This window comes from Parus major, chromosome 4 (genome assembly GCF_001522545.3).
Source record: "Parus major isolate Abel chromosome 4, Parus_major1.1, whole genome shotgun sequence".
Classification (NCBI taxonomy): Eukaryota; Metazoa; Chordata; class Aves; order Passeriformes; family Paridae; genus Parus; species Parus major.
The window spans coordinates 43,581,558-43,594,107 of NC_031771.1; the positions used below are offsets into that span (position 1 = coordinate 43,581,558).

The following is a 12,550-nucleotide window of genomic DNA, read 5'->3' on the forward strand; positions in this document are numbered from 1 at the left end:
ATATCTATGAAAAAATATTGACATTAAGCTAATATAATTGTCAGTGAAGTCAATGACATCTAAGTAACTGGCTTTTAAAGGAGGGCAGAATTGACACCACTGTGTTGAGCTCATCCAGAATTTGTCCTGAAAGCGTCTTCTTCTGGTTAGCGAGGTCCTGGCCACTATGAGACAAGGAACTGGGGAGGCTTAGTAAGACTCATCTTCCTCTGTTTCAGAGCTTTAAAAAATTCCAGGGTAAACCAATAAAGAAAAAAGTAAGTTACCATTCCTTTGCAGGACTTTTTATTTTATCAGAAAACTGGGAGTTCTATACTAGATACATCAACTCTTTTGTGACACATAACAAGGCATATGTCCCAAACATATGGTTTGGGACTCCATATACCACCATATAGCTACCACATATTCACAGAATCACTGCTCAGCACTGAACATTGACATCTTACAGACTGCAAGACAGGGAAAAACCCTGGAGAATGACAGAGGTTTGATCAAAAAAAAACTGATCAAGATTCAATACTTGTTGAATGCAGTAACCTTCTGAGATTCCTTTCATATCTATGATCTTAGGATAAGAGATGCATTTCAGCTTTTCAAAAACAACAGTAATGCATATGCCAGGATTTAGAAGATTATTCAGTTCTTTATCTATTTTATTATTTTTTTATCTATTTGCGTATCTTATTCAAAACTGGTATATGTGGCTTGTGCATAAATGATGCATTTCCTTGTTGCCCGTTACTATCTTATTTAAAAGGATTTTTATTCTTTAAGTTTCAAATGCATGTTCTCTTTTCTGGAAAATGGAATGACTGTTGTCAGGATTGGAAAGCCATAGCAGCCAAAGTGTCTAATTTGTTTCTATCATCAGGAGGCTGGCCTGTGCTGAGTGTGGGGACTGACAGTGGATTTAAATAAATAAAAAAATTTATTTATTAATAAATAAATTTAAATAAAGTAAGAGATTTTTAGGCTTCAGGCACTAGCTTGAGCCTGTGGGAAAATCAAATACATAACTCAATCTGGCCTGAGAAATCATAAGGAGGAATCCAAACAGTCCTTAGAGAAGGAAAACAACCTTCGCAGGCGTTGTTTGCCACCTTATTGTTTACTTGTAAGAAACAGTCAAGGGGTGTAATTCCTAACTGTCCAATGATGGTTATGTGTTGGTTTCATGACCAATGAGAGTTTCACCTTTTTGGACCTGCTGAGAACTGCCTATAAAAGAAGATCTGGAAGAGTAAAGCTTGATCTCTTTTGCAACTGAGGCTAGAGAGTCTGTGTCGTCATTTTACCATTCCTAATACAGTACAACAGCTGAGCTTTTGTTTTATGATTAAATCCATAAACTCAATCACCTGGGCTGCAAGATTTAAATTGGTTCCTATGATTTCTAATGGAATTTTTTCCTGTTGCCCTTGGTTATAGAAACAAATGTGTCATAATCCCAGAATCCCAGGGGCTAGACTGCTTTTCTGGATTCTCTTTATGAAGCAAAGTTAAATGTAATACAGTAACTTCAGCTATGTCTCAGTTGTGACAAAGATACAAATTCAAGTTTCAACATTTACCTCTTTTTGCTGCTTAAGAGCTTTTCTTTTTGGCTTTTACAAAAATGGGCCATGTACAAGATTATTTTCCTCATTCTTATGGTATCCAGCAGTGAAATATGAACGGTGAGGTGGCAAATACCATCTTCTCTTTTGAAGTATATGCTAGCATCCTCATGGGACCTTTCTTGATCTTTGGCCGCTACAGATGCACTCTTGCACGTTTCTAATGGTGGAGGAATGCAGCTACTTAAACCATTTTGCAAAGTCATAATCTATACTGAAGCTGAAGATCTGTTCAATGTCTTAAAACTCCATCATTGAGGGATTTTCCAGTAAAAATGTGTCCGCAATTCACCAGATTTTTTTAAGTATCAAAATACGTTGTGTTATATTATTTAAAAATTTTAAGTAGTTTAAAATGTTATTTTCTTTTCTTCAGCCATATGGTATACACATTAAAATAAACAGAAAAGTTCAATTGACGTGTTTTGTCTATCACAGTAAAAAAACTGTTACTACAGTTAAAAAGCATCTGCAATATTAAGAAAAGAAAGGAGCAGAAAATACTGAACATATATTTATTTACAATATTTTTGGTTCAATTTCAAAACAATTGAATTGGAGCTCACTCCAGTATTTGTCACTTCTTGTGCTTGTAGATAGGGTTAGTAAGCTTCTGTTCAGGTGAAGGATAATACTGACAGCCACTGTCACTTTCATCTCCCACTAAATCTCAAAATCCATCACTAGGTCAAGGAAATCCTCTTCTAATAACCATTCCTTGGGAATAACTCAGAGAACGGCACAGAGGACTGGCTCTTTGTGAAATCGATCAATAAGGGATTTATTTATGAAATGTTGATTGTATTTAGCTTTTCATGGTGATTCTGCCTATGTAGTATGGAAATGTGGCTGATTTAAAAGACTGAAATCTCTATTAGAAGCAGCAGATTACATTCCCAAGGTAAGCATGCACACTGCTTGTTGAAACTGCTTATTGCAGAACTGCTAAGGATTCTTAGCATGTTAGAAAAGACAGAACATGCTGTAGCATGCTGCAGATTTCAATGTTAATGAAGATTTTTTGCTGCTTTTTGTAAAGAAAAAAATTAAACCTTTATATGGTGCCAGAATCTGTTCCAGGGTATCCTTATTTAAAACATTTTCTCTATGAAAGTAATGATTAGAGATGTGAATGTGGTGGGCCAGTAAGAAAGGGAGAAATATGTAAAATACAAGAGCAGAAGAGACAGGAGCTGATCTTCCACTCATCACAATCCTGTTAAAGGAAAATACTGCCTTCATTTTCTTGCAGCCCTAAAGATTTTGATGTTTAGTAATTAATATAATTAGTTTTCAGGTCATAATGCTTGAAAACCTGATTGTTTATCATAGTAGTTACATTTTAAAAAAATCCAAAGTAGTAAAAGGAAACTATTTGGGATGATACAGTAAAAACCATATGGTAGAAATCTAAAATATATCTAAAGAAAGCATCTATCTATTACATTTTTAATTTACTACCTAAATATGATAATGTGAAAATGTGCATCCCAATATTAAAAAGCACTGTAACAAGCTGTGACATTGTATCAGTTTAAGAAAAAAATACATGTGACTACAGAATAGGAAACATCATAGTGATAGAATTTAGTAAAAAATTTGAAATTCTTGAAAATGCATAAAGATGAGTTTGGACCCACTGAGTTTAATGTGATGTTTTCTATAGTAACCAGTATGGGAAAATGCTGTAACAAGGTAACAATAGTTCCCAAAGTAGATTTAATTACTGTGTCTGTCCAGCTTGCACTGGGCACATGCTGCATTAGCACTTCTGTGTCGTAGACTTGGGAACTTAAAGTCCCCACAGTTTGCTTTCAGACTAGTGGAATTTGAAGATATTCTTGTGCTACACATCCTGACTTATTGACAAGGAAATAAGCTGGTGCAGGACTTACCTGAGCTTGACATTCAAACTTGGTATTTTGAGACTACAGGGTAGATAATACTTCAGTTTCTATGCTACTTTATGTTTTCAGTGCCTCAGTAATATGAAATGTCCAGTCCTGCCTCAAATGACAGCTCCTCTTCCCCAGGAAATCCTATACATGGCTGTTTCCCCAGAGCACCCAGTATCCCACAGTGCCTCTGCTTACAATAGACACCAACAGAGCCAGAGGAATTTGTTTATTTGAAAAAACGCACAGAAAATCCTATTAACCTGAAGAACATGGGAATGTTGAGGATACAGGTTTTTTTCCCCAGCCTTCAGGCTATGTGCTCTGGATTGGTGTGATTTTGGGCAACTTATATTTTATCATACTTATCATCTTTAAACTCTAGTATAAGTGCAAATAAGTATGTCTGGAGAGCACAAAGTCAATTTATTTTTTTTTTTTTTGTTGAAACTAAAGAAGACTCAAAGAGCAAAAGTAAACATGAAAAATATGTGCCTATGTAGAAATGCTGCTACTGTGAGTACTAACATGAACAGAATGGTTTAGAGCCCACTCTGCCAGAGAAATTATTTCCCTTGAGATTAATGCATTTGAATTTGTCTGGCGCTGAGTTGGACACAGCTTTATTTTGAGCCATTATTTGTATGGCCCTGTGGAGGATATAGGTTTAATCAGGATGGAATTTTGTGTGCCAGCATTAGTAGAGCTTTCAGAGCTCCTGTAAGCAGATATAAAGCTACTTAATTGAACTTGGTGTAATTTCAATCCTCTCACTTTCAAGCAGTAAGTCAGTGGAAACACTGGTACAGTTTTTAGTCTCCTGATGAATCTAACTTGAAGTTTACCATGTCTTAAAGATTTAGAATATTTTTTTGTCTATTTATCTTAGACCTGTTCCTTTTCTTGTAAGCATTTAAGACTGACCAGTAATATTGGACTATATTTAGGACTATCCATGGAATAACACATCTTAATTTTCAATCTTTATCTTTCTGTTTTGCAGAATGTTATATCTCAGTTGGTCACAGCATGGTGCTAATAAACACCAAGGTTGTAGGTTTGATCCCTGTATGGGCCGTTCACTTAAGAGTTGCACTCAGTCCTTGTGGGTCCCTTCCAAACCAGAATATTCTGTTATTCCATGATATTACTGTATAATTTTTTGCACCCTGTGTCATTCATGTCTGATGAGTGCTGGAAACATGGATTTCCCCTCCTACTTCCTGTATAGGTGTATTTTTAGTTTCATTGACAAGTAAGAGAAGCCAAGTAAATCTGGCAGTAATATCAGCTAAATCATTCTGCTTCTCCTTTGTGGTGTGTCAGAATGCACTGCTTTAAGACTGATCCCTATGGCATTTGACTTCACTTATCAGTGGTACAGACACTCATTTGTTAGTTTGTGGCTTACAGAGATCTCTATACTCTGATTTCACACATACTGGGATATTGTTACTGCAGTGGATAGCAGTATCAATACCTGTTTTATAATCCTCTCTAAATGGCCCTGGCAAATCACACTGGTAGAATTCATGCCTGAAGAGCTGGCAGTCCTGCCAAGGCCAAGATCTAACTGAGCATTGTAGGAATAAGTGGTGAAAAAGGAGAGCAGAAGTTAATTACACCAGTGCTGGAAAATTATGCAGTAGAATGCACTGTATTAGCTATAAAATATTTCAGGTTTGTTTTTTCCCTTGAGATGAACAGACCAGACATAAAGAGCCACTAACATTTCTATATAGGTGTTTATATACCACCTGCTGTATGAATAAGGAAATTATACGTTAGTCTTACCCTCTTATTTACAGAACCCACCCCTTGGTCTCAACAGAGACTAAGTCTCATTTATCAGATATAATGAGATTTCTTTGGACCTACAACCAGGGGATACTTTTTAGTCTGGTTTTCAGAATGATGTCATCTGTACATGAATCTGTTTATCCATCTTGATGCAATGTTTCACGCCTGTGGTTCAAAACCCAGAGAAACAGTGGTAGATGTTTCAGACACAATTGTTTAAATAATTTCGAAGTATGTGTCAAAACTCAGGAGAAAGACCTAAATTAATGCTTCTCTAAAGATGTGTAAAATGTTCCCTTTAGCAGCAGTTGCCAGGTCACTTTCCTTTCTGGTGGGAATGTGATGAGAGACAGGAAACTAAAAACATTGGTCTTCAGGAAAACAAGGATTTTTGGGGAAAAAAAAGAGCTACTTATTCTAGTGGTAAAATGACTTGATTCTTTTTTTATTCAGTCTTCTTCAATTACCCAAGCTAAAACAAACCTGACCATGAAGGTAGGAGTGATTGAGACCCATCACTCCCATACAATTGTTCCCAGTGTGGTAGTGCATGACACCAGTAAGGACCTTGGACTGACACACAAAGGGGAAAACAGGTATGTCAAATATACTTTGTGTCAGTTTGTTTTTTCATAGTTTGATGATTTACATAGGATTATCTAAACACATATACTTGCTATCATATAATTTTCATCACTCTTAGTAATAAACAAAGTTTTAAAGATTGTAGTATTTTGCTTATTGTAAATATTTAAGAGTTTGGGTTTTTTTTACATTTCAGCAGATATCATATAACTGTGTTGTTTTGTTGTTCCCCAGGCAACAATATCTACCTGGAGTATTTGCATGCTACAATATTAACAATAATAGTAATAAAGAGGAGTAAGTATCTTTGCCATTTGATGAAATGAGAGTACTGCAATTTTGATTATAAAAGCAGAAATAAATAATTAAAAAAAATATCTAGTAATTTCATTAGAAACAGATATGTCATTCAGGTAAGCCCAAAAGAGACTGCACATATATTTCAACTTCATGCACATCAGTTATGATGATGATCATCCTTATTACCGAAGTTACTGATATTGTATCTATTAATTTAAAACAAAAGTAGTTCTGGGTGAATACAATAAGCAGTAAGAAAACCATGTTTTTTGAAGGCCAAGCACTTGAGTATAATATTATCCTTACTGAATTCAGATGCTTATAACAAATAGATGTTGAAGAAATGGGATGTGCATCCCATGAGCCTATCATAATTTTCTTTTTCTTAGAGAGGAGAAGAAAAGGAAAAAAGAAAAAAAGAGGTAAGATGAAGAGTAGTAATACTACTCTTGCTAATATATTTAGTTTTTTTCTAAATATGTTTTAACTTGGTCCTTAACAATGGAAAATATTAATCTATTTCTCAGCAAGCCAGAAAAAAAAAAGGATGGAGAAACACAAAAGAACAAAGAAAAAAAGGACAAAAATAAAAATAAAGATAAGTCAAAGAAGAAAGAAAATATGGAAATGTAAGTATTTTCCCTTTAGGTTCAGTTATGCTGCATAATAAAATTGCTTTTGATGTAAGAACAAATTAATTCACAGATGTCTTGTAAAGATGTTTATAACTTAGTGAATGAGAGTAAAGACTGCTGTTGTTCTCCCTAGAGGAGAGTTGTTTTGACTTAAATTCATATGTGGACAACAGAAACATGCATGCATGGAGGTGATATGAAAACATTAATCGAGATATATCTCTTTTGGATTCTGATTATCTAATATTTCTTGGATAACACTGCAGCAAACGACGTGCCAGTATAAAGCAATCTCCACACACAAGGGCACCTACAAGCAAGTAAACTCTTCTATGCTCTAAAAGTTGTTGCTTTATAGTCTGCTTGATAAATTCATAATTTTCTTGGTAAGGAAGAAAAACTTGAAACAGTGCAGTAGAAACCTGTGTTGTATGATTTCCTGTTCTTTGGTTTCTTTATGTAAACTATGCCAATGTTTTATCTTTCTCAGGCTAGACTTTTCTCTGTGAGAAAGGCATGATTCATCTCATAATTTATATTTATTTAAAAATTAGTAGTCACATAATTTTTTTTTAATGATAAAATAAATTATCAGAGAAGAGAGTAATTTGGGCAGGAAAAAAAAAATCTAAAAATCACATGTGCCACTATAAAGTGAGAGTGTCAAGCTAACTTTGCTCAGCAAAATTTAGATTCTGAAGTTTGTGTCACACCAAGTCACACCAGCTTCATATCTTCCATGCATTTGAGCAAGGAAGTTTAACTTTGATAAAGACCATTTATTTCACAATAATAATATCTGGAATGCTTAGTTCCTCAAAAATGATACATGTATTTCAAGTCTCTTATTAAATCTCTTTTTTTCCCCTCCTTACCACTTAGGAAGATGAAAGATATTTTCACCATTGATCCAGCAGGAAATATATATTACAACTGGTTATTTTGCATCACAATGCCTGTCATGTACAACTGGACCATGATTATTGCTAGGTGATGTACTCCTTTAATGACTACATAGAACTTCTGGAAAATCATAATATTCCTGACTAGATCAAAAAATATTCTATTAATCAGTGATTCATGCAAGTATTTAATTTTTGTTTTATGGTAATTTACATTTGTTTCTTCATATTCAGAGCCTGTTTTGATGAGCTTCAGCATGATTACTTAGTGGCATGGCTTATAATTGATTATGTTTCTGATGCCATTTATGTTGCTGATATGTTTGTACGGACAAGGACAGGTAAATACACTCAATGATTAATTATTCCTTTTTACATATTTATGCCAGGTTTATTTTTTTAAATCAAAACACTACTACTTAATAGCCTTAATGAGGTACATTAGTGAAAAAAAGACACTGAGATTTCTGAAAGACTGCAGCATTACTGTAAATAGTAGGAGAAATTCTGATGAAATTCTGATGTATTACTCAGATATGTAAAGTTTGAGATACACAGCTACAAGGTGTTCTGCCTGCAGCTGACTCACCGAGAAAAAAGAAACATGTGGTACAGCCAAGAAAGGATCAGGGGTTCTGAAAAACCAGCACCTAAATCTGGTTTATGTGTTAATGGGAGACTCAAGTATTTGCTTGATTTTCAAGACCATTGAGCATGCAAGACAGCTCATTAACTTCAGCTGCAACTATTTATTTTAAAATATTACGCTATAAGTAGATAAAATATTGAGCTATTAAGTAGATACACTCAATATGGAACTTAAATTCCTGTGTTCAATTTCTTTTCCTCATTAATCACTCTTCCTATAGCTTGTGGAGATTTCTTTGGAGGGAAAGATGGATTTTTTTTTTCAAATGTTCACCATAGTGGAAAAGTGGAGGAAAATATTCAGATCTAGAATTGTTTATCATTCATAGCTCAAGCTGAACCATATAGCACTAAACTGACTATCTGGAAATAAGAAACTAAATATTAGAAAGTAAGAGAAGTTATGTTCCATATGGAACTTGCACCCAAAATATTTTTCAAAGTAGATTTGGACTGACGTTAAACACAACACATTTGAACCTGTAACATTTTTTGTTATTTACAATTTTATTTTAGGTTACCTGGAACAAGGTCTTCTGGTGAAAGAAGAACAAAAGCTACGAGAGAAATACAAGAAATCTTTTCAATTCAAACTAGACTTTCTGTCAATCATACCAACCGATCTCTTATACTTTAAGTTAGGATTGAATTACCCAGAATTAAGAATAAACAGACTACTCAGAGTAGCTCGGATGTTTGAATTCTTCCAGAGAACAGAAACAAGAACAAACTACCCAAATATCTTCAGGATCTCTAACCTTGTCATGTACATTGTGATTATTATTCACTGGAATGCCTGTGTGTACTACTCAATCTCAAAAGCCATTGGATTTGGGGCTGACACATGGGTCTACCCCAACACCTCAGATCCTGAATTTGCCCGACTGACTAGAAAATACGTCTACAGTCTCTACTGGTCAACTCTGACCCTGACTACTATTGGTGAAACTCCCCCTCCAGTAAGAGATTCTGAGTATTTCTTTGTGGTTGTTGACTTCTTGGTTGGAGTTCTGATCTTCGCTACCATTGTTGGTAATGTGGGCTCGATGATCTCCAACATGAATGCTGCCAGGGCAGAGTTTCAAGCGAGAATTGATGCTATCAAGCAGTATATGCACTTTCGGAATGTGAGTAAGGACATGGAAAAAAGAGTTATAAAGTGGTTTGACTACCTGTGGACAAATAAAAAGGCTGTGGATGAAAGAGAAGTCTTGAAATATCTGCCAGATAAGCTAAGAGCAGAGATCGCAATCAATGTTCACCTGGAAACGCTAAAAAAAGTTCGGATTTTTGCAGACTGTGAAGCTGGTTTGCTGGTTGAACTGGTTTTGAAACTCCAGCCTCAAGTATACAGTCCTGGAGATTATATTTGCAGAAAAGGAGATATTGGACGAGAGATGTACATTATCAAAGAAGGCAAGCTGGCAGTAGTTGCTGATGATGGAATTACCCAATTTGTGGTCCTAAGTGATGGCAGCTACTTTGGAGAAATCAGCATTCTTAATATCAAAGGTAGCAAAGCTGGCAATCGCAGAACAGCCAATATTAAAAGTATTGGCTACTCAGACTTATTTTGTCTGTCTAAAGATGATCTCATGGAGGCTTTAACAGAGTATCCAGATGCAAAGGCTATGCTGGAAGAAAAAGGCAAGCAAATCCTAATGAAAGATGGGTTGCTGGACATTGAAATTGCAAATTTAGGAAGTGATCCTAAAGATCTGGAAGAGAAGGTCGCCTACATGGAACGTGCTATGGACAGGTTACAAACAAAGCTTGCCAGGTTGTTGGCTGAGTATGAAGGTGCACAACAGAAAGTGAAAAAAAGACTTACACAAATAGAGAAAATATTGAAGCCAGTTATAGAGGAAGAGTTTGCAGACTTAGAAGAAGTGGATCCATCCACAGATAAACCTGGATTGTCAAAAGCAGAATAAAAACAATGGAAGACTGAGGGTCAAATCCTGACTGGGGCTGAATACATGAATTTCTAAGCTTTGTAGGACCTGATTATTAAATTCAAAAAAAATATTTATTGAGACAATGCCACTAACCTCCTACAAGCAGCGCATATTTGGCAGTTTTGGGGCAGAAAAAGAAGAATAAAGAATGAGAATGAAAGATAACACTTTGCTCTTGCACAAAGAGGTGGTATTATCTGTTAATGTGTTTTGTATTCTCCATAACGCTGCTCTATGGCAGATGCACATACACTGTCATATACTGGCAAATATTGGAAGTTTTGCTGTTGTTTTAAAATTTCTTTGTGTCTGCTGATAGAAAGATGGAAAGGTTTGGTAACAATTATATTATGTGAAGTCATTAACCTTTATATTCAATTTGTGTATTAATGAGCATGTTTTAATATCTATTGATTAACATGAAATTAATTAAGTATGCAATATTATAAAAAGAATTAAGTATATCTACAATGCAGATGAGAGTACTGAAGGCTGTAAGATTTGGAAAATACTATTAGTTCATTGGGTCCATCTTGGATGATTTCTTGAAATATAAGTGGGGAGTTTGAAATAGTCTTTTTTCCAGGATAACACATGCAAAAGCTGGAATACAGAGAGGGGAAAATACAACTTTTCGCAAGCATCAATGTGAAAGATATGCAAGGCTCATAATCTTGTGTTCTTTTCACAATAATAACAAATAATATACAAATAAAAATATACATTAAAGATTGTTCTGTTTCATGTAATCATATGGCTGTGGAACATGGGCTATCAAGTTTTGAAGATTTCTAATTAAATATGTTTATGTCCTTAAAGTAAAATTTCTTTATGCTGGCAGAGTGCAAGGGGAAGACACAACAACAGGCCAAATTCTTTCTACAGTGTCTTCTGTAGAGGCTGTTGGGGGAAGAATATTACTAAAGAGGCTGTACTTCCCCACTGATAGAGGATTTCCTTCTTCAAACTACTTCTGACATAGTAAAATCTATAGATTCATTTGTTAGGTCCATTTTCAGCTGCTTTAAGATGCATTATCTCCGTGGATTTTCCCCTAATTTTTGTTTTTTCTCATTGGCAGAAAAATGGTTTGCTTAGTTATGGTCTCAGCTGAGTATTTGCAGCTGAGTATTTTCAGTAGAATTTGATCATAGGCACAAAACATTGGATAAGTTTCATGAAAAGGAGTGAAGAAAGGGTCTGTAATAAGAGAATGGATAATTCTCTATTTAAGGAAACTTAATTATCCTGAGCAACTGGACTGCCACTCTTAAAAAATATATATGTACATGTTACTGTCAATAATATCTCTACACTTGTATTTTCTCCTTAATAAGATGGAGGTAATATAAATTGGGTATTTTATAAAGTACATTCCTTTCTGGCTGTTTTATATTTTGTAATGTTGATGCTTTCCAGGATGCCAGAGATCTAGAAATAATTCCTGATTTACTGCAAGGCTGAAATTTTATCAAGTACTTAATGCATAGGATATATACAGAACAACAAGGGTAAATATAAATACAAAATGGCTATTCATGCCCTGTTGATCCTATGCTTTGAATAATCAATGGCTTAATTAGCTGACAAGGGGAAAGGGTATGCTATCCCGTCAGTAAAGATTCTATCCCTGTAGACAGGAACAAGGATTATTCTGGTATTTAGCTATATTTTGAGGGTTGGACTTTGCAATCAGCATTCCTCCAGCTCAGATCTTGAATATAATTTGCAATCTGTATGCCAGCAGCAACCTATCCTATATGGTTACTAAGCACTTAGGAAGCACTTCTCTCCTTTGTTGAAGTGTTTAAGACTTTTTATTAGATAAATGTGTGATACGAAATTTTAATTTAAAAAAAGGCAGATATTTACTGTTAACAATTTTTTTTTGGTATTGATCCTTCAGTCTAAGACATGAATTGTATTCACTAGCTGCCTCTTTCTGGAGAATAAAAACTCTTTGACTCAAACCATTTCAAAATAAAACAGAAAACCAGAATTGATCTCCAGTGGTTTGCTTACTATTTTCAGACTACTTATGGTTGGAAATCTTCTATAACAACTTTTATGAGAAGGTATTTGCTGAAAAAATGCTAAACGCAAAGTTTCCTCCTGGCACACGACATAATGTAAGTGCTATAGGAAATGTCCATAAAATTAAAATTATTTCAACCTGCTTTTAATTGTCAGAACTTCGGAGGCACACAG

General features: G+C 34.9%; 1 protein-coding gene across 1 annotated transcript; it reads left to right on the forward strand.

Moving 5' to 3' along the window:
* The first annotated feature begins 5,803 nt into the window (after nt 1-5,803).
* Nucleotides 5,804-10,436, forward strand: CNGA1 (cyclic nucleotide gated channel subunit alpha 1). Its single transcript, XM_015623783.1, is given in 7 exon segments — nt 5,804-5,915; nt 6,130-6,200; nt 6,596-6,621; nt 6,727-6,828; nt 7,717-7,824; nt 7,971-8,077; nt 8,901-10,436. Coding segments are annotated over 7 exon segments (1,944 nt in total). The 3' UTR covers nt 10,319-10,436.
* Nucleotides 10,437-12,550: the final 2,114 nt, after the last annotated feature.